Source organism: Solea senegalensis, linkage group LG9, assembly GCF_019176455.1.
Source record: "Solea senegalensis isolate Sse05_10M linkage group LG9, IFAPA_SoseM_1, whole genome shotgun sequence".
In the NCBI taxonomy this organism is placed as follows: Eukaryota; Metazoa; Chordata; class Actinopteri; order Pleuronectiformes; family Soleidae; genus Solea; species Solea senegalensis.
In genome coordinates, this window is record NC_058029.1 from 9157941 (window position 1) to 9178150 (window position 20210).

General features: G+C 39.5%; 2 protein-coding genes across 3 annotated transcripts; both read left to right on the forward strand.

The window, feature by feature from the left end:
- Nucleotides 1–274: 274 nt before the first annotated feature.
- rnf144b (ring finger protein 144B) lies at nucleotides 275–13876 on the forward strand. Its single transcript, XM_044035025.1, has 8 exons — nucleotides 275–525; nucleotides 2925–3196; nucleotides 4870–4974; nucleotides 5754–5814; nucleotides 7835–8048; nucleotides 10585–10729; nucleotides 10837–10926; nucleotides 12926–13876. The coding sequence occupies exons 2-8, from the start codon at nucleotides 3020–3022 to the stop codon at nucleotides 13097–13099; spliced, it is 966 nt and encodes a 321-aa protein (XP_043890960.1). The 5' UTR covers nucleotides 275–525; nucleotides 2925–3019; the 3' UTR covers nucleotides 13100–13876.
- A 700-nt stretch (nucleotides 13877–14576) lies between these two features.
- Nucleotides 14577–19675, forward strand: LOC122774157 (xylose isomerase-like). 2 transcript variants are annotated; one of them, XM_044033213.1, is made up of 14 exons: nucleotides 14577–14670; nucleotides 15273–15349; nucleotides 15701–15773; nucleotides 16407–16519; nucleotides 16627–16652; nucleotides 16899–17036; nucleotides 17113–17222; nucleotides 17388–17483; nucleotides 17563–17646; nucleotides 17735–17861; nucleotides 17961–18066; nucleotides 18393–18575; nucleotides 18664–18738; nucleotides 19554–19675. In XM_044033213.1, exons 1-14 carry the CDS (start codon nucleotides 14643–14645, stop codon nucleotides 19635–19637), a joined length of 1320 nt encoding a protein of 439 aa, XP_043889148.1. In that variant the 5' UTR covers nucleotides 14577–14642; the 3' UTR covers nucleotides 19638–19675. The 2 variants fall into 2 exon arrangements, with proteins under 2 accessions (XP_043889148.1, XP_043889149.1); XM_044033214.1 differs by lacking the exons at nucleotides 14577–14670; nucleotides 15273–15349; nucleotides 15701–15773 and adding an exon at nucleotides 15786–16138.
- The last annotated feature ends 535 nt before the right edge of the window (nucleotides 19676–20210 follow it).

Genomic DNA, 20210 nt, shown 5'->3' on the forward strand with positions numbered 1-20210 from the left:
TGGTATACTAACCATTACAGAAACATTATAATATATAGATAGATATATCTATCTATATCTATCTATCTATCTATCTATCTATCTATCTATGTATATATTCTATATATCTATACATATCTATACATATTATGGGGTTCTGGAGGCAGAGGGCGCCCAAAGAGGCCCACTGCATCTGAACGCGACATGATTTTCCATGAATTTCGCTGGTCACGACATGAAGTGACCAGCGGGGGCACTCGAGAGCCGAAAATCTGTGTAGGAGTGCTGGCATAACCATCAGCTTCCTGGATGGAAACATAACACAGTCATACACGGGACACGCACAGCAGCTACGAGCAGGACATTTAAACGTGGTTGTCGTGTTTCTGTGAGCGTGGGCAGTGTCGTGAAAGAGCAGACTGTATCGACAGCACACGTGTGCGTGCGTGCGTGCGTGAGTGAGTGTGTGTGTGTGTGTGTGTGAGAACTGCGGCTGTGGCTCTGGATTCAGGAAGCTCCTACAAGCAGTGGTCCAGCACAGACAAGGTAGGTCTCCCTCTCTGCTTTTGTCTGCAGCACACACACACACACATACCCTGCACGAAGTAGTATGCGTCAGGTTTTTTGTTTTTAATCACACAGTGGTTACATGAACATACATTAAATTGTACATGTATCTTATGTATTTATACCTAGTTTACTGTCCAACAACCCGTTTCAACCATGGGGCTCTATTCTATTCTATTCTGTGTTGTTTTTTAAATGCTCTATAGCACACTACTGTTACATTTGTCACAATTACCTTAACAATTAGGGTTAATTGCATATGCTCATATTACAGTCCTTTAAACAGAATTTTAACAATAACACGCGCATGTATTTCAGTGTCTGCCACCTCATTTACACTCAATGAAGGGTTTGCATTTTTCCCCACACTCACTCACTCACTCACTCACTCACATAATCTGCTGCTTTTTCACACTCGCTCCCTGAAAACACACAAATTAACTGAGCACAACCCCCCAAAAAAGTGACTGCAGCTCAGCTGTGTAAATGATGCATTTACTGTATAATTGGTGTTATACACCATGCAGCTGCCCCCTCCACAGTGGCAGTCTGTGTAAACGCAGCAGCTATTGAGCAGGCACATGCATGATAGGAAGGGTCTGTGACGACTGGCCTGCTAATCCCTGAATGTTCAGATCCACATCTAAAAGAAACCGTTGATACACACAGTTTTTTACTGATGACTTGACCCAACACTTGTAATGCAGACTGGGCAGGGACTGCAGTTTTATTTGAAAGGCCAGTACGAATAGTGAGGTCTTTAAATGAAAGTTTCAACTGCTTAATATCTGTCATCATATCCTATAGGTGATGATGCCATTTTGCTTAGGTAAAACACCAGTGTATAACTAACTGATCAATTGTTACTCATATAATTCAAACCTACCCTAACGGTTGATGTTTGGTGCAGCTACGCAGGATCCACCATGACTGTGCACAAATAGCAGTGTGCTGCACAAGCTCCACTGTCAGTGATGATGTCTGCATGTGTGCCACCATGGGTCGATACCAGTTCACAATAATAGAGCACTCATTAAAAAAATTCAGGACATTTGTGGTCATGGTTTTGGCTGTATTGATCGAGCTGCCTCTGAGTTTACAGTGGCCGACATTAACACTCTGCTGAAATGGAGACAATTATGTGTGGAATCATGTGTGATTTCAGCAGCTGGAGAGTTTGTTTTTTTAACAGCACTGTTTACTGTGTGACAGCCACTGTTATCCCCATGATTAGTCACAAATCCAAGATTATGATGTTACTATTTCCCACACTTTTAGGTTTTCTTGGACAGCCAAAATCAACAATTCAATGCATGATTTTTTAGGTTTGGTCACCAGATTAAATCTCTGGTCCTGCTGCCCTAAAATATTTAAGTAGAGCATAATGTGATTATTTGCTCACAGTCTGATTATCAAATGTGGAAGTCACGGATTACATTATAGCTTAGTGATCCCATTAAACAGCTGTTTGCACGACATCTCTTTTAAGGGTTTCTTAACCATGGGACACACTTGAACCTGAAATATCTAGTACACTTGCAGTGGCATCAGGAGAAAAATCACGCAGCAAAAGTGGCCTTTAAATGAGCAAATATAGCTGTTGACCCATAATTTGTGCTAAATGTGCTGTTAGACAGTTGCAACCATGGCCACGTTTTGTATCGCATCGTCCGGGGAGTGAAACTGGCAGGAACTGTTTACTTTAGAGCGCTTTAATTAAGCATATTGATCATTGTTTTGCACAAGGAAAGACGACGATATGTCACCAAATCTATATTTTGACCCACCCCTACCGCCCATACCCATAGGTTGTAATATTGGTACTGATAAATTGGCTAAAGTGAAAAACAAACCTCTGCTGTGTACCTATTGGTCAAAGTTTAGACTTAAATGTTAATTTGTTCAATACATTGATTAATTCTTGCCAAACCAACATTGTAGTGTTTGGTGACTGACTGCATGTTAAAAATGATTGTAAGCATGTTTACATTAGCTTGAATTACAGATCTGTACGGCTGAATTTACCGCGTGAATTCTGTCTGCATGGGGAAAACACAGACCTGGGACTTGTGCCCTAAAAAAGGCATCCATTTTGTACAGACTTTTTGAGTAATCGGTAATACTTGCAGTAATTACCCATAATTATATTTTTGCTCTGTGTGCCACACCGCCACACCAACAGTGACTAATTCATATCGCAAGCAACAAGACAATGACAGTGTAGTGTTTCAGTGACGGGTGAAGTCATCACTGTTGGCACACCAGTCACCTGACGGAATAACAAATATTAATGGTGCAGTGTTATCTTAAGGCCTGGTCAAACTGTGTGGAAAAATAATAAGCTCAATGCTTGACCTTGTGTGTTTTTCTTCTTTCAGGAATATGGAGGCTGTAGCCATTCTCTGTCCCGAGCAGAAGGACTAGGAGCAGCCTGATTCCTTCTTGCTTCCTTCCCCGCCTGCCTCGCCCCCTCATGGCCAGCGGGAGTCCCACCCTGAGCCCGGAAGCCAGGGATTCAGAACCTGGGACCCCCGAGGCAGGCATTGATTCCCAGCCAGGGCCTGAGGTCTTCTGCAAGCTGTGTCTCAGTGAGCAGCCATCTGCAGCCTCCAACCAGCTGCAGAGCTGCGACTGCAGCTTCTGCACAGCTGTAAGTAGAGACATGTCCACTTCACTGAAGACGTTTTTAGTAGATAAGGCTCCAATACAAGGACTCATCAGCTGTGATGGGACTCAAACCAGTACATTTCTGTGACTGCAACAGAACAGATGACCTCCAGGTTATATTTAGAGGAAGAAGAAAAAGTGTTTATCCTCTACTTACATTACTCATACTTGAGTGGAATACTGAAAATTCCACAAACTCAATGTTTTTTTGTTGTTTTTGGTAATTTTGGCAAATGTCCATCATTTGATTTACTTGAAATGGGTTTCTCAACTTCCTGCTTTAGAATCCCAAAATAGGTCATTTCATTGGGAAATCTTGCACAGTACAGTTGTGGTGAAATGAAACAGTCTGGACACAGGACTGACTTAATTTAATTTACTTTCCATGAATCGCCTCCATTTTTTGTGATTCTTTCAAGCTGTTTATACTTTTATTTTTATTTTTTTTGTTTAACTTATAATTAAATATAATTATTAAGCATAGCTAGAAACCACCTTTTTGCTTCAGATATGGTAATGATATCACAAAGCAAAGATATCACTACTATGTAGTCTTGTACCACTTTAAAACGACTTCTCTGATAATCAGTCATTTGTGCTAATGCATTTACCACATAGCCATATCCAAAACATTTCAAAAACATAAAAGTCCCATCTGTATGGCAGACATTTACATCATGTCGAGTTCACTGAAGCATTTATTATATGGGATGTTACTGTTTTCTTTGTCTGATATCTGATCCAGTATCGCACTGCACACTTTCGACACTGAATATACAGCACAAACCACTCATCCCTGATGATTATCTATGACTGAAGTACACTATAAAGATCTGCTAGTACAGTGTACCTGTCCAGTATGTGCATGTGTGTGGCAAACGTCGAGCTGTTGATGTTATTCCCCGACACACAAAGGTTGTCAGATAGTGGCAGGTGTTAATCTTTGTCTGTGTGAGCTAATTTGTCAATGTTGCAAGCACAGGGTCACACAGATAGAGCACAAACATGCACTGTGTCACGGGAAAGAACAGGCCCTGTAAACTCTACTTATCAGCTGGACCGTGCTGTGTAAACCTCCTCCAGCTCTGTTCACCAGCACAGACTGTCGCTTGTGTGAGAGTGTGTTTGTGTTTATTCTAGCTCTGTTTTTTGTTTTCTTTGGGGATAAACGGTAGATCTTGTTTCATGGGAACGCACATGATGAACACAACACATTTGCATTTACAAAAGAGTTTAGAGCTATATCACACACCTCTATTTTTTATCTTCCACAGAATAGTGACGTTTTATTGTTTTTAGTTTCTGTTCCTCCAAACAGTCGGACTTTGTGCAATGTTTGCAGAGTTCCTCCTACTCTTCCATTATTCATTGCTACGGTAACTAATGACTTGTGATGTGAGAGTGCAGATTAGAAATCCTTCTTTGTGTGGTCATTTATTTTTGCTCAATTTGCACAACATCTCAATTTTCACCAGCGGATTTCCATATTTTGACGTGGCATGTGGTTTATATTGGTTTTTCATCCAGATAAACTGTGAGCTGTGCTGTGAGATGTATTGCTTTTTTGCAAGGCCTCGGATTGTCCGCGATCTATTACACTGCAATTGCCTCCATTCAATATCCAGACTAATAGCACTGTGCTGTTTCTCTCCCCAGTGTTTGCAGCAGTATGTTGTGCTTGCCATCATGGAGGGTGGGGGGGCACCCATCACCTGCCCGGACATGGCCTGCCAAAGGTCTGGCGTGCTGTTGGACTCTGAGGTATGTCCTGTTGAAAACTGATGATATGTAGGTCATGAGGAGGAGTCTGCATACCCTTTAAAATACAAAAATTGCAGCGGAAAACCAGTCACAGGCAAATATTTAGGTAATAGGTAATTTCTTAAGATGACACTGATGATGGGTCTTTAAATAGTGAAGATTGGATTAACTCCAAGTGTTGTGTAAATCCTGTGTACCCTTGCTTAACAACATTTTAGAGGAAATTCTCGACTGTGCAGAGCAAAATGTGGCAATGTCAGCTGCCAGACGGAAAGTGAAATGCCATCGGCTGGACATCATACTGTATATGCCTGACAGTTAGTCTGTCAGATGTTTTACAAACAAATGGAAATTCTGCTCCTCAGTTCCTCATTTTGTTACACATCTCTTGCCAAACATCTGTATTATTGCCTTAAAAAACTTTTCTTTAAAGTATCCATAGGCTCTCAATCTGAATTGTAATGGATTTGAGTGTAAATGTGATTCTGTGTTGCTTAGGGGAGCTAGCACAGACTGCAGTTTCAATATTTCAGTATTCAAACTAAATGACTATCTACCTTTTTGTTTTTTTCTTCTGTGTCTTTATGCAGCAATTTGCAGTTGCTATGTGACCACTTTATTTTTGATCATCTATGAAGCATTACAAACAAGTGAAATAGCAGTACATACAGTTGTATGAAAACCCATATATTTAAATATCCATTTGAGTGCATAAACACAACATTTGATTGCCAGAATGAAATTTGACTGATGCCTCTTTGTTTGCCGGCTGATTGCAGATATCCAGCCTTGCTGCAGCTGATCAGGTGGAGCTTTTTCAGAGGCTGAAGTTTGAGAGAGGTACGTTTTGTTGCGTTAACATGCTGATGGCTGGTGACAGACAGTGGGCTATTTCAGGTCACACCACAGCTGGAGGCATTAAACTAGCCCCACAGCATGCTGAGCTTCACATGCCTGGGTTATTGTGGGACCAGGATCAGTATTATCCAGGAGGTTACTGAAACTGAGGCTCTAATAATAATAATACATTTGAATTCAACAACAAAGAGACCCATATATATTCTTATAAAAAATTAAGTATTGAGCCTTTTATTTGCAAGTCACTCATGCACCCTATGTGTAACTGATATTGTCCTGTGTATAATGATGTGTTTTTGAAGGCAAATGAAGTGGTTATCTCTTGACCTTTACAAAGGCAAGTGTGTCTTGCAGCTATAGTTGGCTTTTCCAGTTGCACAATAACTATAAGCTTCAGAGTCAATAAGTTATTGTTTATCAAGCCATAAATCATAAGGATCAATATTTTATATAGTATATAAAAGACGTGCAAAGTACAAGCTGTGTTTTTGCACCAGTGTTTCCCTTCAAGTATTTTGTTATGTGTTTGCCACTTAAAATTAAATGCGGTTGCTTTTGGGTTATAATAATAACAACTTTGTTTCCAAATATTTTTGACAATTTTGTTCAGTATTTTGTTTTTTTTGTTTTGTTTTCGATTAGCCTTAGTTGTGCTGTGTTTAGTGCTAACTAGCAAAATACAACACGCTAACATGAGAAATGGGAAAATAATAACATAATAACATAATAAACATTATCAAAATGTATACGCTTCTCAGTAGTGTATATTGAGGTTTTTATTATTATTATTGTTGTTATAATAATCATCATTATATTATTATCATTATTATTATCATAATAATAATAATAATAAAGAAATGCTTTGTTGTTTCTGAAGACACTTAATGTTTCTTTTAGCAATGTTTAGCATGCTAACACTGCATCTTTTTTGGACTGTAGTCTTAAAGTTGTAATTCTGATACTTTTTTTATGTTAACATATTAAAACAAGACATTTGCATCCATCTCTTTCTGGTATTTGTATACATAACCAGTTTAAAACATCACTCACTGAGCTACCACTAGCAGTAGCAGAGGTAGCACAGGTATATCTCTTCACTTCTAGTGTATTAAAGTTATCAAAATCAATCAAATGTAGGTTCATTTTTTTGATAATTAAAATTATTAAAATAAACAGCCTGTATCACATCTTTCCATTTATTTTGTTAGAAAAAGGGTGAAAAATACTGCTCATTCTCAAAACAGTTGCCTCAGATTGCCTCTTTGTCAGCATAGTGATCTATCTTCACAGCCCAGTATAAAGGGAGGAAAAATAAGGGGACTGGGATTTAACTGTAGGACCCAGTGTTTAAAACTTAAAGGTACACTAAAGTCAAGCCAAGCTTCATGTGCGGGCTATATTCTATTATAATTTAGGAATTTGCTGCGGGCCATAGTTTTTGCATCACTGACATAAGCTGTTTATCTGCCACAATGATATGGTGTGTATGACTCTGCAATGCCTGTACAGACATTTTCAGTGTATCCTACATGTGAATGTTGCCAGTCAGTAACTCATTCATGTGATTATTCCACCTTGTGAGTGAGTGCACGATGAGGCTCAAGTAACTGCTGTGCTTCATCTTCAACTCTGTCAACACAGAGACGCTCTTTATCTTGCAGGTCTTATTTTTCTGTAAAGTTGTAGCCAAATCACTGATAAAGTTCATGCTTAGTATTGGAATTTACCACAGATGTATGTTTTCATATTACATGATTTCATTTTAACTTCTGCTGCATGATGCTATAAGGTTTGCTGGACGAAACCATGCAAATAATACAGTAAAGCAGAATTACTTACTATTGATCCAGTAATCAAGCTTATTCTTTTAGTTCCTGAACATCCATGTCCATGAATAAAACTGGTCAAATTCCTTATTATTTGACATTATTTGACTATACAGTTACAACGCATGCATTTACTGTATGCAGTGTGTAATATCTCTGCTCTCTACTGTCTGCAGGGGTGAAGTTGGACCCAAGTAAAGCCTGGTGCCCAGTGATCGACTGCCAGGCAGTGTGCAGTGTGGAGCCCAACACTGAGGGCCAGCCCACGGCCGTGTCCTGCCTCACCTGTCACACCGTTTTCTGCTCTGGGTGCAGAGGGCCCTGGCAGGACAGCCATACCTGCCCTGAACGCCAGCCCATGATGTCAAACTCACCCCCTATTGAAAGCAGGTCAGTCAGCTCGCTGTTTGGTCAGCCGCCTGCAGCCACAGAGTCTGAGCCAGATGAGAGTAAGTCTGTGAGATCAGACTGGGTGTGTCTACCTTTTTACCATGGTATATGAATCATGTTGGCCATAATTGGTTTTAATAACTGCTGTGTATCTGAAATTCAACTGAAAACAGAGTAAGGGAAAATCTCACACTTCCATTTATACCTGCTCAACTTTGTTCAACTTTTGGTGATGTTTGTTTTTGTTGACGTTATTATTATTATTTGGTGTGTCCTTCATCTGAAAATGTCAAGCAATAATACCAGACATGTCTAAGGGAGAGCTTGTGTCTATACAGTGTCAGCCCAGGGGGTGGATGGATGGGCACAAGAAGCATTTGTCTGGTCAAACTGCTTAACAATCAGGTTTTTGAGCTGTAGAATTCACTTTTGAAACCTTTTGTGGACACTTCTTTGTGTTTTTGTGTCATATTCCAACCTGCTTGCAGCTGACTCGCTTTACTAGTGTAATGTTGTCATGTGGAGCTGATACACAATCAACATTGTGAACTCTTTGACAGTTGTTTGAATGTTTCATTTATGATTAAAAGTTAGGCACTTCAGCTTTAAAGTAAAAAAAAAGAATCAAATGGGACTCTTTATGTTATGTTATATTTACAGTGGGTGGATCATAGAAGCAATGTTTTCTTCATGTCCCAGCAGTGACCGTGAGCTGAATGTAAACATTATTGCAGGAATAATAGCCTGTGCTCTGTGTGTAGTCCCTGTTGTACAGCCCCATTACTGTGGTGCTGCCCTGAACACACTGACTGATGTCACTGTGCTTGATTTCCAGTGTCTCTGTGCCAAAAGGAGGTGAAGGATGGGCACTAAGCCAGTTAATCCTCTCGTCTGTACAGAAGGAGATTGTTCACTGGGTAGTGTAGCAGCAGTGTGGTATCTGTAGTGGGCTGCGATGGACCAGGTGCTGGTAAAATAAAAGAGAGAGAGTGAGAGAGGGGAATTTGTCTTTGTACTGAAGAGCTTGATATAGATGTAAGAGCTTGTAAGTCAAGTCAAAAAAAACAATGAGCTTCATTCATCAACATCTGGCTGTTTTTTCCCCCTCAGGTTTGTTTTTAAGAAAGTTTTTTAACTAAGCTGTAGAACACAGTTTATTTGTACAATAATAATAAAATAAGGTTATTTAAGGTCCAGAGATTAACAAACATAGAACTCCACTCTCACGCCTCCCATTACCAAGTGCATCAGGAATTAAGTTGACCTTTGCATACCGCAGATGATCTTCTTCTTCTTCTTTGTGTAGTAAGATTCTATTCCAAAATATGTTCAACGTTTAAGCCTCTGTAAAAACATGGCAGTGCAAGACATTGGTTAGGGTAAGCGAGGCTCTTGCCTTAGAACATAAATCACATCTAAGGATACAGAAACCACATTTTACTTTAAAGCAAATATATGCTTAAAAAGACTGAATCTGTGTAAAAACTACATACAGTGTGTGATGAGTGAGACCTAATGTTATTGTAGCTGTGATTTTACTCTCACTCTGGTAAGGAGTTTAAAGTCCCTTTGTGAAACTCAGCTGTGGAGGTTTTAGGCTAGTTCGGCAAGTTTTATAATAACACCAGCTATGTTATTACTGCGATAAGGATCTTTCAAGCCTTATAGCCAAATAATCACACCCAGCTGGCATTTTGGTTTCACTGAATGTTTCAGTTTGACATTATGTTCGTGTTTATCAATTTCTGTTTAGGACGGGTTGGTCATTTCTACTAAATGGCCTGAGGCAACTCACATTTCTGCTCCACTCTCATTATTTTCAGTCACCACAGAAGCTACAACAGATTTTTGCTTCTGTGAGTCGACTCAAAATAATTTGTTTGTGCTTTTCTACATCTTCATGGCACTTTTGTGGTTTTGCCAAAAGAAACCACTCACAATTGGCCCTGAAAAACAGCTGCTCTAATTAGTGCTTTTGTACTGGCACGTGATCCAAGTGAATGAAAGATGTCCTGTGTAGTAACAGCTTACAGTGAATTATTACCCGAAATTTTAGCATCTTTCAGCTGATTGTTTTTCATTTGGGAGGCATTGTTGTGCTGTGGTTCCTTCTCTCTGTACTCATCACGGTTTCCAGGTGCAACAGGTTTCAGTTAGAAGGGCGAGGCCACTTGAATACAACCCGTCAAGCACCAAACAACAGACAAACAAAGTTAGAACTAGAAACACTAAAAATGGACAGTGACTGTTGGATCAGGCAGTCAGAGATGACGTTGATGACGACCAGCTTATAACATTAAAGTCGTGTTCTCGTGTCTGATGATGAGATTTCCTTGTGACTGTAGAATGGAAACTTTGTGGTTGTTAGTAGTCGCGTTGGTCCTAAATTAGAATGTTTACTTTACATGTCCTTTGCCTCCCAAAAATAATTAACCCCACTGTGCTCTTCTGCTAAATAAAGGCTTCACATGCCGCCTGGAGACTTTCGTGGCTTCAAACTCTCAGAAACTGCATATATGTCTGTCTTCATCCGTAGGGCCCGCTCCGACAGCCACTCCGACACGCCCATCAAACAATGTCCCATGTGTGGTATCTACATTGAGAGGAACCAGGGCTGTGCTCAGATGCTGTGTAAGAGCTGCAAACACACCTTCTGCTGGTACTGTCTGCAGAATCTAGATGTGAGTGACCTAGTTCAAGACATCTCAGCCACCATGTTCCGCCTCTGTTTGTTATTGTGGTGATCGGTGAAGTTTGTGTCTCATCCTCCGTTGCTCTGTAAATGCAGGGTGACATCTTCCTGAGACATTATGACAAGGGGCCGTGCAGAAACAAGCTGGGACACTCCAGGGCATCTGTGATGTGGAACAGAACACAGGTGAGGGCCCTCAGCACAGAGCAGAGCTGATATAAATTGAGTTATGACCCCGGCTCACGAGGGTACAGGAAAGCAACATGACACCAGATGGAAAATGGTAATCTGTTTGTTTGTTATCAGGAAGGCAATAAATCACTCATGGCAATAACTGAAGATCAGGAACAGGACAGATGGGAGATGTTTATAACAATGACTAAGCATACCAAAAGAGAACTCTAGAAACAGTCTGTATAAATTGAAAAACAAAGGTCTAGCTTCTCTCATCTATTAAACCAAAATATGAGTGTAACTAAACAAAAGAACACACGTACGTGTGTGTGCGAAAATGGCAGATATCAGTTATTAAATCTAAGCAACTATCAATAGTCTGTCTAATTCACAAACGAACAACAAGATCATTTCACTCCGATCAGCAGAGAGGCATGTGGCTCGCTGAATGATGATGGGACAGCTGACTCTTATAATCGGCCCCGTCCTTGAAGGCGGAATCATGTTCAAACTGTACGGAGCCACATGATAGGAGTCAGGACTGCTCCATCCTTCTTTGACATAAATTAAATGGGTCAAAGACACAAAGCACACGGGCTGAGACATGGGATCATAACAGCTGCATGAAAAGTCGGACGAGGCCTCCTTTGTAGGAGACATTTGAAGACGGTGTAGACTGTGTAGGATGATTTACATTCAGAGCAGGTCGACATAGCCTGTCTCACCCTTACTGATGTGTTGTTGTCTGTTTTGAGCCACTGCACTGATTGTCGCTCATCCTGTGCCACATAAATTTAAACTGTCGCGCATAACCTTTAAATATAAACACATGGATTCAAACTACTGTCAAATGAGTTCACACAATGCTAATTAAGCCTATCAGCTCCACATGACTCTCTCTGTGTTTCTCAGGATAGCAGTGTTTGGATATTGTGATTCATTCTTAGTGTCAAGACAAAGGGAGAAAAAAGTAAAGTAACATGTATGCAAACAGGGCAGAGTATGAAAACACATGCAAAAGCAGTTTGACGGAGGCGGGATAAATGCTTCTTGCCTCCACCTGTTTCTGTTTGCCACCATTGTGCCCAAATAATACTTTATCAGACACTAAGCTAAACTAATCTCCTCGCTAATCTCAAATTCCTGTCCTCTAATGAGGGTGGCCATTCAGCAAAACAAATACCAAACTCACTTCCTTTCTACTTTGCCTTGTTCAAAGGTCATTAACTCACGACTTGCATCAAGTTTGCACTGAACTTCCTCATTGTTGGTCGTGTGCCGAGTTGAAGTACAACAGTGCTTTTGTCCCTTTAAACAGGTCAGAGCAGACGAGGTTACACCTTTGCCCTATAGGTCTGGTACAGTTTGGTCATCACAAATTCTTTTTTTCATACTTAAGTTAAGACTGCATAGCCAAAAGTATGTTAACAGATAAATTACAGCAGGGCTTTTACTGTATATGCTACTTTAACAGAATGTATTCAGCCACAACAGGAAAAAGTACATTTGTCAAACGTTTTTCTGCAATAAATTGTCATTATTGACGTTGACATTTTAGTTTTTTTCCCACAAAGGTCTGACGCTGCCAAGGTCAGTGCTTTACACAGGTCACAGTTCTTCCACTTAAAGCGTGTGACCGTTAAATACTGTATAAACAAAGGTCTTTTACGTTCAAATTAGTTCACACATGGCTGATCAAGCCTATCAGCTCCCTGTGTTTCTCAGTGCAGCATTCCTGCGCTGCCCACAGAGTCACTCATTTTACGTCACCACACGTCGCAGTTTCACACAGCAGCGATATGAGTCAAAACACCAGAAGAAGCCCCTATGAAAAGTTCCGGAAGTGTGCTCCTTGCTATCACTACATTTTCCAAATAAAACAAAAAACTGTGTGTACACTGAGTGGAAAACATGTTTCATTTATTGAGTGAAAGCTTAGTGGGGAGTCTGTATTTGGTAATTGTTAGTACAAATAATTGATTTGTACTAATGTTGTTGTGTTGTCCCTCAGGTGGTGGGCATCTTGGTGGGGGTCAGCATCATTGTTCTGGTGACATCGCCGCTCCTCCTGCTGGCGTCTCCCTGCATCTTGTGCTGTGTCTGCAAACCCTGCAGAGGGAAGAAGAAGAAGAAGAAGAAGAAGAGGAAGAAGGACCTCAGCCAGCCAGACTTGTCTACGTCATAGCAGTGCCGTCTGTCACTGGTCGGACCCAGGGTCGTCGTATGAAGCCTGAGACAAACCAACAAAGTTGGAACATTGGAGCATGTTTTCCTGGCTCAACAGACTGTAGGCCATGGTGGAAGTGAACTATGAGGAGACTGAATGTAATTCATTCGCCAACATTGTTTTCAGATGCAAAGACGTTGCAAGGAGAATGTGTCACTTTTTCCTGTCAGTGTCTCCGTCACACACACAGACACAGACAGACACACACAGACACACATACGCAGTTAACGCTACCCTCATGTGCCAGACGTGATGATGCCAAACCAGAGGTGTTAGGTGCTCAAGTGCCTCACTCTACAGTGCCTGGTGCTTGGTTGCATTTGCTTTGCCTTCCATTCTATCTTTATCTTATGCAAAATGTTTAGCAGTATGAAAATGAATGAGTGCCGGGATCACACAGGGTTATAAATTCATACAAAAAAAAGTCATTCTTTCATAAAAGGAGAAGGAAAATGGCATCAAGTGTGCACTGTATATTCTGTACTTATATATAAAGTATAATAGGGCTCCATTGGTGCACAGAGGACTTTTCTTCTGCAAGTTTCCACCTGGAATATGTTCCAGACCAAAGGCTCTAAAGGAAAATGTGTATACTTTTGTAAAATGTGTTCATATGTATTTATGGGTTATGTGTGTATAGTGAGCTGTTATCATTTCTACATTTCTGTTGGTGTTTCTGCAGCAGATATTTTCTAAAAAGCACCATTGTAATTGAAATAAACACACTCTACTGGACCTGCGTCGGTTAGTTTTGTGTTTGCTGGGGACATTTGATAATTTCACTGCCTTCCTTCACTTTAGTCTTAACCCTCCTCGTGTCTTCACATCCTAGATTTGCTCCTTGTCCTCAGGGTCAAACATGATCCACCCTTTTCATTTTAAATGGCAAATCTATTTTGCATGAAGAAACAACCCCTCATTCATCAGAAACTTATTTTTTTTATGTCAACACAGCTGTCATATACGTTTTCTTGACTAAAGTAGATTTTTATTATTATTAGGTGGTAAACAATTTTTTTTTTTTAATCAAGAGACAGTACTTGTACAGACCAAGAACGTATCACTGCATATGAAACAAGAGAATCCTGGCCAAAACAGCACATTTTGGACACATAAATAACAAATTACAGGAACATTTATGGAATCATGAGCTACCACAATATTCATCAAATGTAGGTTTTCATTGATAAGACACATAACGACACTGAAAATCATCATTTACATCTCAAAATGTACAACAAAAAGAAAAGATTACCTCATAATTATTTGCATAGATTTTAAATACAGAAAAAGGTAGAATAATACTGTGTACAGAGAGAACAGTGCTAATGTTTGATTATTAAAAGACCCTGTTGTTATAAGGATCTAAAATATTGTTGTGACAGAGTCTGGGTTTGAAAGGGGTTTAGCGACACCGTGTGTGTGAGGAGGGAACTGCACTCTTTGTTTTGGAGGAAGGACGTGGGCTCGAGACAGAGACGCTCCAGTTTGTGTCCAGAAAATGAGCGAGCAGGAGGAATTCTTTGCAGGTAAATCACGTTATTTTAATGATTTAAAAGTGTTTCATGCACTCGTTGGTGTTTGTGCGTGTATATACATATATATGTGCGTTTGTACGTGTTGTCAGTAAAGCGAGTTACAACAGAGCAGAGCTTCTCCAAGTGTGTACCTACTAGTGGTCGGTGGAAGTATTACATGTAGGCCAAGAATGTACAAAAAGCATATGTTTCGTAGGAGGATATTAAGTATAAAGGTGTAATCAAATATAATTTCTTTTAAATTTGAATGATGTTTGTTGTGTTTACATGAAAAGACAAAACAAGTTTTTTTAGTTATGGTTTAAATGTTTCACTCAATGCTTCATGCTAACCCTAACCCTACTGCAAAGTGTCAAACCAGTTTTCAGTATACTCCTAATAGTACTTCCTGAATGACTCCACTGAGAAAACAAGAAGATTATTTACAGACACATGCACATGTAGTATAGTATAGTGTAGTATTTTGAAAGTTCAGTTTGTGCACATGATTTAAATCCCTTCATCTACATAGTCGTATACTTTTAATCATACAGTATCATATTGTTTGTATATATCAATAAACATATTGAGATGTTGTGTCACGTGTTGCACAGGCATCTCCAAGATCCCATATCAACCCACTGCTGGACCAGGAGATGTCATGTGCTTCAAGCACTACAATGCAGAGGAGGTGGGTGTGGCACACACACACACACACACACACATGCTCGTCTTGCATTGTGGACTTAAAGGGCCACCTAATCCCAAAAAATACAGTTTTTTACTAATTTCCAGAGAGAAATGTGTTAATCGATCATCAGACAGTGGATGTTAGATACATGTCTCATTCCCACAACAACAGAGGAAGTTGGGATTGAAAAAAATGAATACAATTAACAAAAAGTCAGCATCAAAGTCACTTGCTCTTCACTGTGTTTCAGTCAAGTTTTACAAAGATTTAAAGATCTGAGAAAAAATAAAATAAATAAAAACTGGTCAAATTTTATTCGAAACAAACACAACAGCATCATAATGTGTGCAGGTGCTGATGGGCAGGACGATGGAGGACTGGCTGAGGTTCTCAGTCTGCTACTGGCACTCCTTCTGTGGAACTGGTACTGTGGAACAACTGTCAATTATCTGCCATTAAAGGAATAGTTCAGGTTTTCTTAGAAGTATGGTTGTATTCATGTATTGACACATTATCAACACTGATAACATGGCTGCCAGCAAAGACACATTTAGCCAATCAACACCTAATGAAATCTGTGACATATTTCCTTTGGCGTCTCCCAGTGGTGACATGTGGTTATAACACATATCACAAAATAATGTCACCAGTCGCCACTGTTTTCTGATGCTTTTCCTCACCGTTCTCAGTCTTATCTGTTCTGTCCAATATCTTTTGTTTATTTTAGCCGAGTTTGTCTGAGAATGGCTTCACATAGTAGGGACAGAGTGGCGTCTTTCTTGATCACAAGTCAGTGACACATCAATTGATTTAATATCCCATATGTAATGAAAATACTGTCATTTCTAGTAAACATCCGAAGGTGTTCAAATGTCGTCATGCAGCAATTAATGTGACGTTGATGACTTTCTCTCACATGTTCTCAGAGTTTCTCAAAGTGAAGGCTGTATTTCTGATATCTCTATATAATTCTACTTAAAATATAAGCCTACTCATATGTTTAATCTGCGCACATGTTGTTGTTGATTCTTTCCTTGACTATGATCTTCTCTCTCAGGTGCTGACCCTTTTGGGTTCCAGACTCTCCACAGGCCCTGGAATAAAGGAAATCCGATGGAATCAGCCAAGAGGCGACTCTGTGCCGCTTTTGAGTTTTTCACCAAGCTTGGTGTGAGGAAATGTACCTTATTTAATAATCAAAGTAACCTCTGTACATATAGATCTTCATTATTAAGATCACTTATGGTATATTTCCTATAATGTGCTTGTCTTTGCAGGTTAAATATTACACATTTCATGACAGGTAATCAAAATAAATCCTTTTTTTTAATCATGTGTGAATACTGTGTGACAATGTAGACAACATTAAATGCAGTTTATTTACAAATTTAAGTCAAATTAGTTACAAAATAAGCAAAAATAATCTTTATTGTGTAAAAAAAACTTGATTTTGATTTTCTGTGTTGCAGGTGGGGTTGTGTTTTAAATGAACAAAACCTATTAAAGATACTGTATTTTGTGATTCTGAATAATTCTGTGTTTCCAACAGGGACATGGCTCCGGAGGGCTCCACACTGAAGGAATCCAACATGAATCTGGATGAAATAACTGACCTGGCTCTTCAGCTGCAGAAGCAGACTGGAGTCAAAGTGCTCTGGGTCACCTGTAACCTCTTTGCCCACCCAAGGTAAATATTTTTCACTAATCTTCAGAAGACAACAAAAAAAAAAAAGGACCATCATAATGCTATCTTCATGTGGCAGGTACATGAACGGTGCTGCCACAAATCCCGACTGTCACGTTCTGGCCTACGCTGGCGCCCAGCTCAAAAAGGGACTTGATATCGCCAAGAAGCTGGGTGCCGAAAACTTTGGTATGAAGGTGTTTTATCTCCACGCAGCGGTGTTGCAATTGTTTGGGGCCCTGACATGAGAGGGGCCTCCTCACAAGAATGACTTATTTAAGTTAGTCAACAGCAATAACAAACCCGTCATATTGTGTGATTTTCCGTCTGATGAATAACTTCTGCTCTTCTCAGTGTTTTGGGGAGGAAGGGAAGGTTTCCTGTCCATGCACAACACTGATGTCTCTGCTGAACTCAAGCACATGGCCAACTTCTTCAAAATGGCTGTCAGTAAGTGTTTTGGGTTTTTTTTCCAGTCAGTTAGACAGTATACGTCACATTTACTGTGTGTTGGTGTATTTGTCGACAGAGTATAAAGAGAAAATCGGATTAAAGTGCCAGTTTCTAATTGAGCCAAAGCCCAAGGAGCCATGCCGACATCAGTATGATTATGGTAAGACCGGCACCATCGAGGAATGTTAATGAAGTGTTTCTCAGAGTCACAATGATTGATTTGTACGCATCACCATTTCCTTAAATAGATGCTATGAGCGTCATAGGATTCCTGAAGCATTTTGGTCTGGAGAATCACTTTAAGTTGAATATTGAGCCCAACCACACCACGCTGGCAGGACACTCCTATGAACATGACGTCGTCATGGCGTCTGTGTGAGACAACTGCAAACAGAAATGTTTCTTGCTAACATTTTCTTTCCCCACACCCACAGAGTCTTTAAACTTTACACTTATTTTCAATCGCGTGCACAGGTTTGGCATGCTGGGTTCAGTTGATGCAAACACTGGCTCTCCTGACCTGGGCTGGGACACAGATCAGTTCCCCATGGACATCAGGAACACTACCATGGTCATGAAGGTGAACTTTATAACTCATTAAGAGTACTTTGCCTTTTTTGGGTGTTGTTGTTGTTGCAGTATTGTTGGATAAAGATCAATGTTCTGCCAATGTGTGGATGGTTGTGTGTCTCTATGTGGCCCTGCGATAGACTGGGTTACTGTTTTGTTCGTGTGAATTGTGTCTTTTTTTTTAGAGATAAAACAAAAACAAACACCTGCAAAAGTGGCTTTAACCTGTAATTACTTGATTGGCCATAAGGGGGCAAATCTTTGTTGTAGCAGTGGCTCAGGGTTATGGGTAATCAGGCATTTGTCACTTATCCTCCAGTGTCTCATCTATTCCAGACTGTCATTGAACAAGGCGGTCTGCAGCCAGGAGGCTTGAACTTTGATGCTAAGGTGCGCAGAGAGTCCACAGACCTGGAGGACCTGTTCATAGCTCACATCGGAGCCATGGACACGTTTGCAAGAGGCCTCAGGAATGCTGTACGCATCATAGAGGACGGGATAATCACTGATAAGCTGAAGGTATGTGTATGTATGCGGCAGCCACAGTGAAACGCAGCAGGTACAGTAACTCTGCCGTGTATAACTGGTTCTCTGTCACTTTAAACAGGAGCGATACTCCAGCTTCAGTCATGGTCTTGGACAGAAAGTGGAGGACGGCTCTGCCACCTTAGAGGACATGGAGGTAAGTGTCAGACATGGAGGACTGCAGGTAAAGATTTTAAATCAAGACCACAACTTATTTGACAGTGTGATTGGATGGAAGATTTATATCTTAACATTTGTAGTTGTAGAATGTATTTGTCATATAAAGATAACAGCTGCCCACTTCATTCATACACTTCAGAGTGAAGATCGATTACCACAACTCCAATTATACAGAATAGAACATTGCAAAACACACACGTGTACAATGCAATGACATTTGGTTCCGACTCTTAAGATGCTGAATAGTTAAATTATATAGTATAATAATAATAATAGTATGTATAATAATATCAACAATAGTATATTAGTATAGTAAAGTATATATATAGTATATTCTAAATATCTAATTATATAGAAAATACTGTATATATAAAACATGTAAAGTATATCAAATAGGTTACTTTTCAACTCAAATGTATAGTTATGGACTGAAAATATTACATTTGTTTGTGAGTCATCAGTGAATTGAGAAATAAAACAATGCATGTTTAAGTGCTATTAAAACACTCTAAGTGCTAGTTCTAGTTTAATTGTATTTGTTTTGTCTTTTCCTTTTAATGAGTCACTAATGAGGCACGGTTTTGTCTGGATCTTGTAAACCATTACACTACTTGTTTGATGAACTATAAATGTCTTTGTACAATAATTGCCACTGTCTTGCAGCTTACTGCCTTTTTTAACCTCCCCTTTTGTTATAGATGTAGATGATTAAATATAGAGAATGTGATGTAAAACAATTTGAATAGAACCCTTTGGTCCCAAAATTTTAAAGGTCTTTCCTTTTAATTTCAGGACTACATCCAGCAGAATGGTGAACCAAACGTCACATCGGGGAAGCAAGAAAAATATGAATCCATCTTTAATCACTACATATAACTAAAAAGTTTCTTAATAAACTATTGATGTCACTCACAGTGGTAGTACAGTATATTTTTAATTACAATTATTATTGTTATTAGCGCCATTCTGCCAGCAGATGGCGCATGGCGCATGCCATTGACATACTTTTCATGTGCTGATGTTTTCTGGCCAGGTCTCATGTGTGAAGTTTTGAGCAGATTGTTCAATGTACAGCAAAGTTACAGTTGGGTATGGTTTGGAGCGGAAAAGCCCTGGCTCAGTCTTGCATATATATGTATGTATATATATATATATATATATATATATATATATATACATACATATATATGAATATATACATGCATATATTTATGTGTGTGTTATTAAAATAATAGCTACAAATATTGCTACATTAAGTCACTCATCTTGTATTAAATATACTTCCTGTCTGATCTGAACAAGTGCGGGCAAATTAAAGTCGACACCGAGCACCGAAAACGTCCAGAGTTGTTTTCAAAATACAAAATTACACAACACTGACGTATTTTGGTACAGAATAGGAAGATATTTTCATCATCTCAAAATACAAATAAAAAAAATAACATTTTG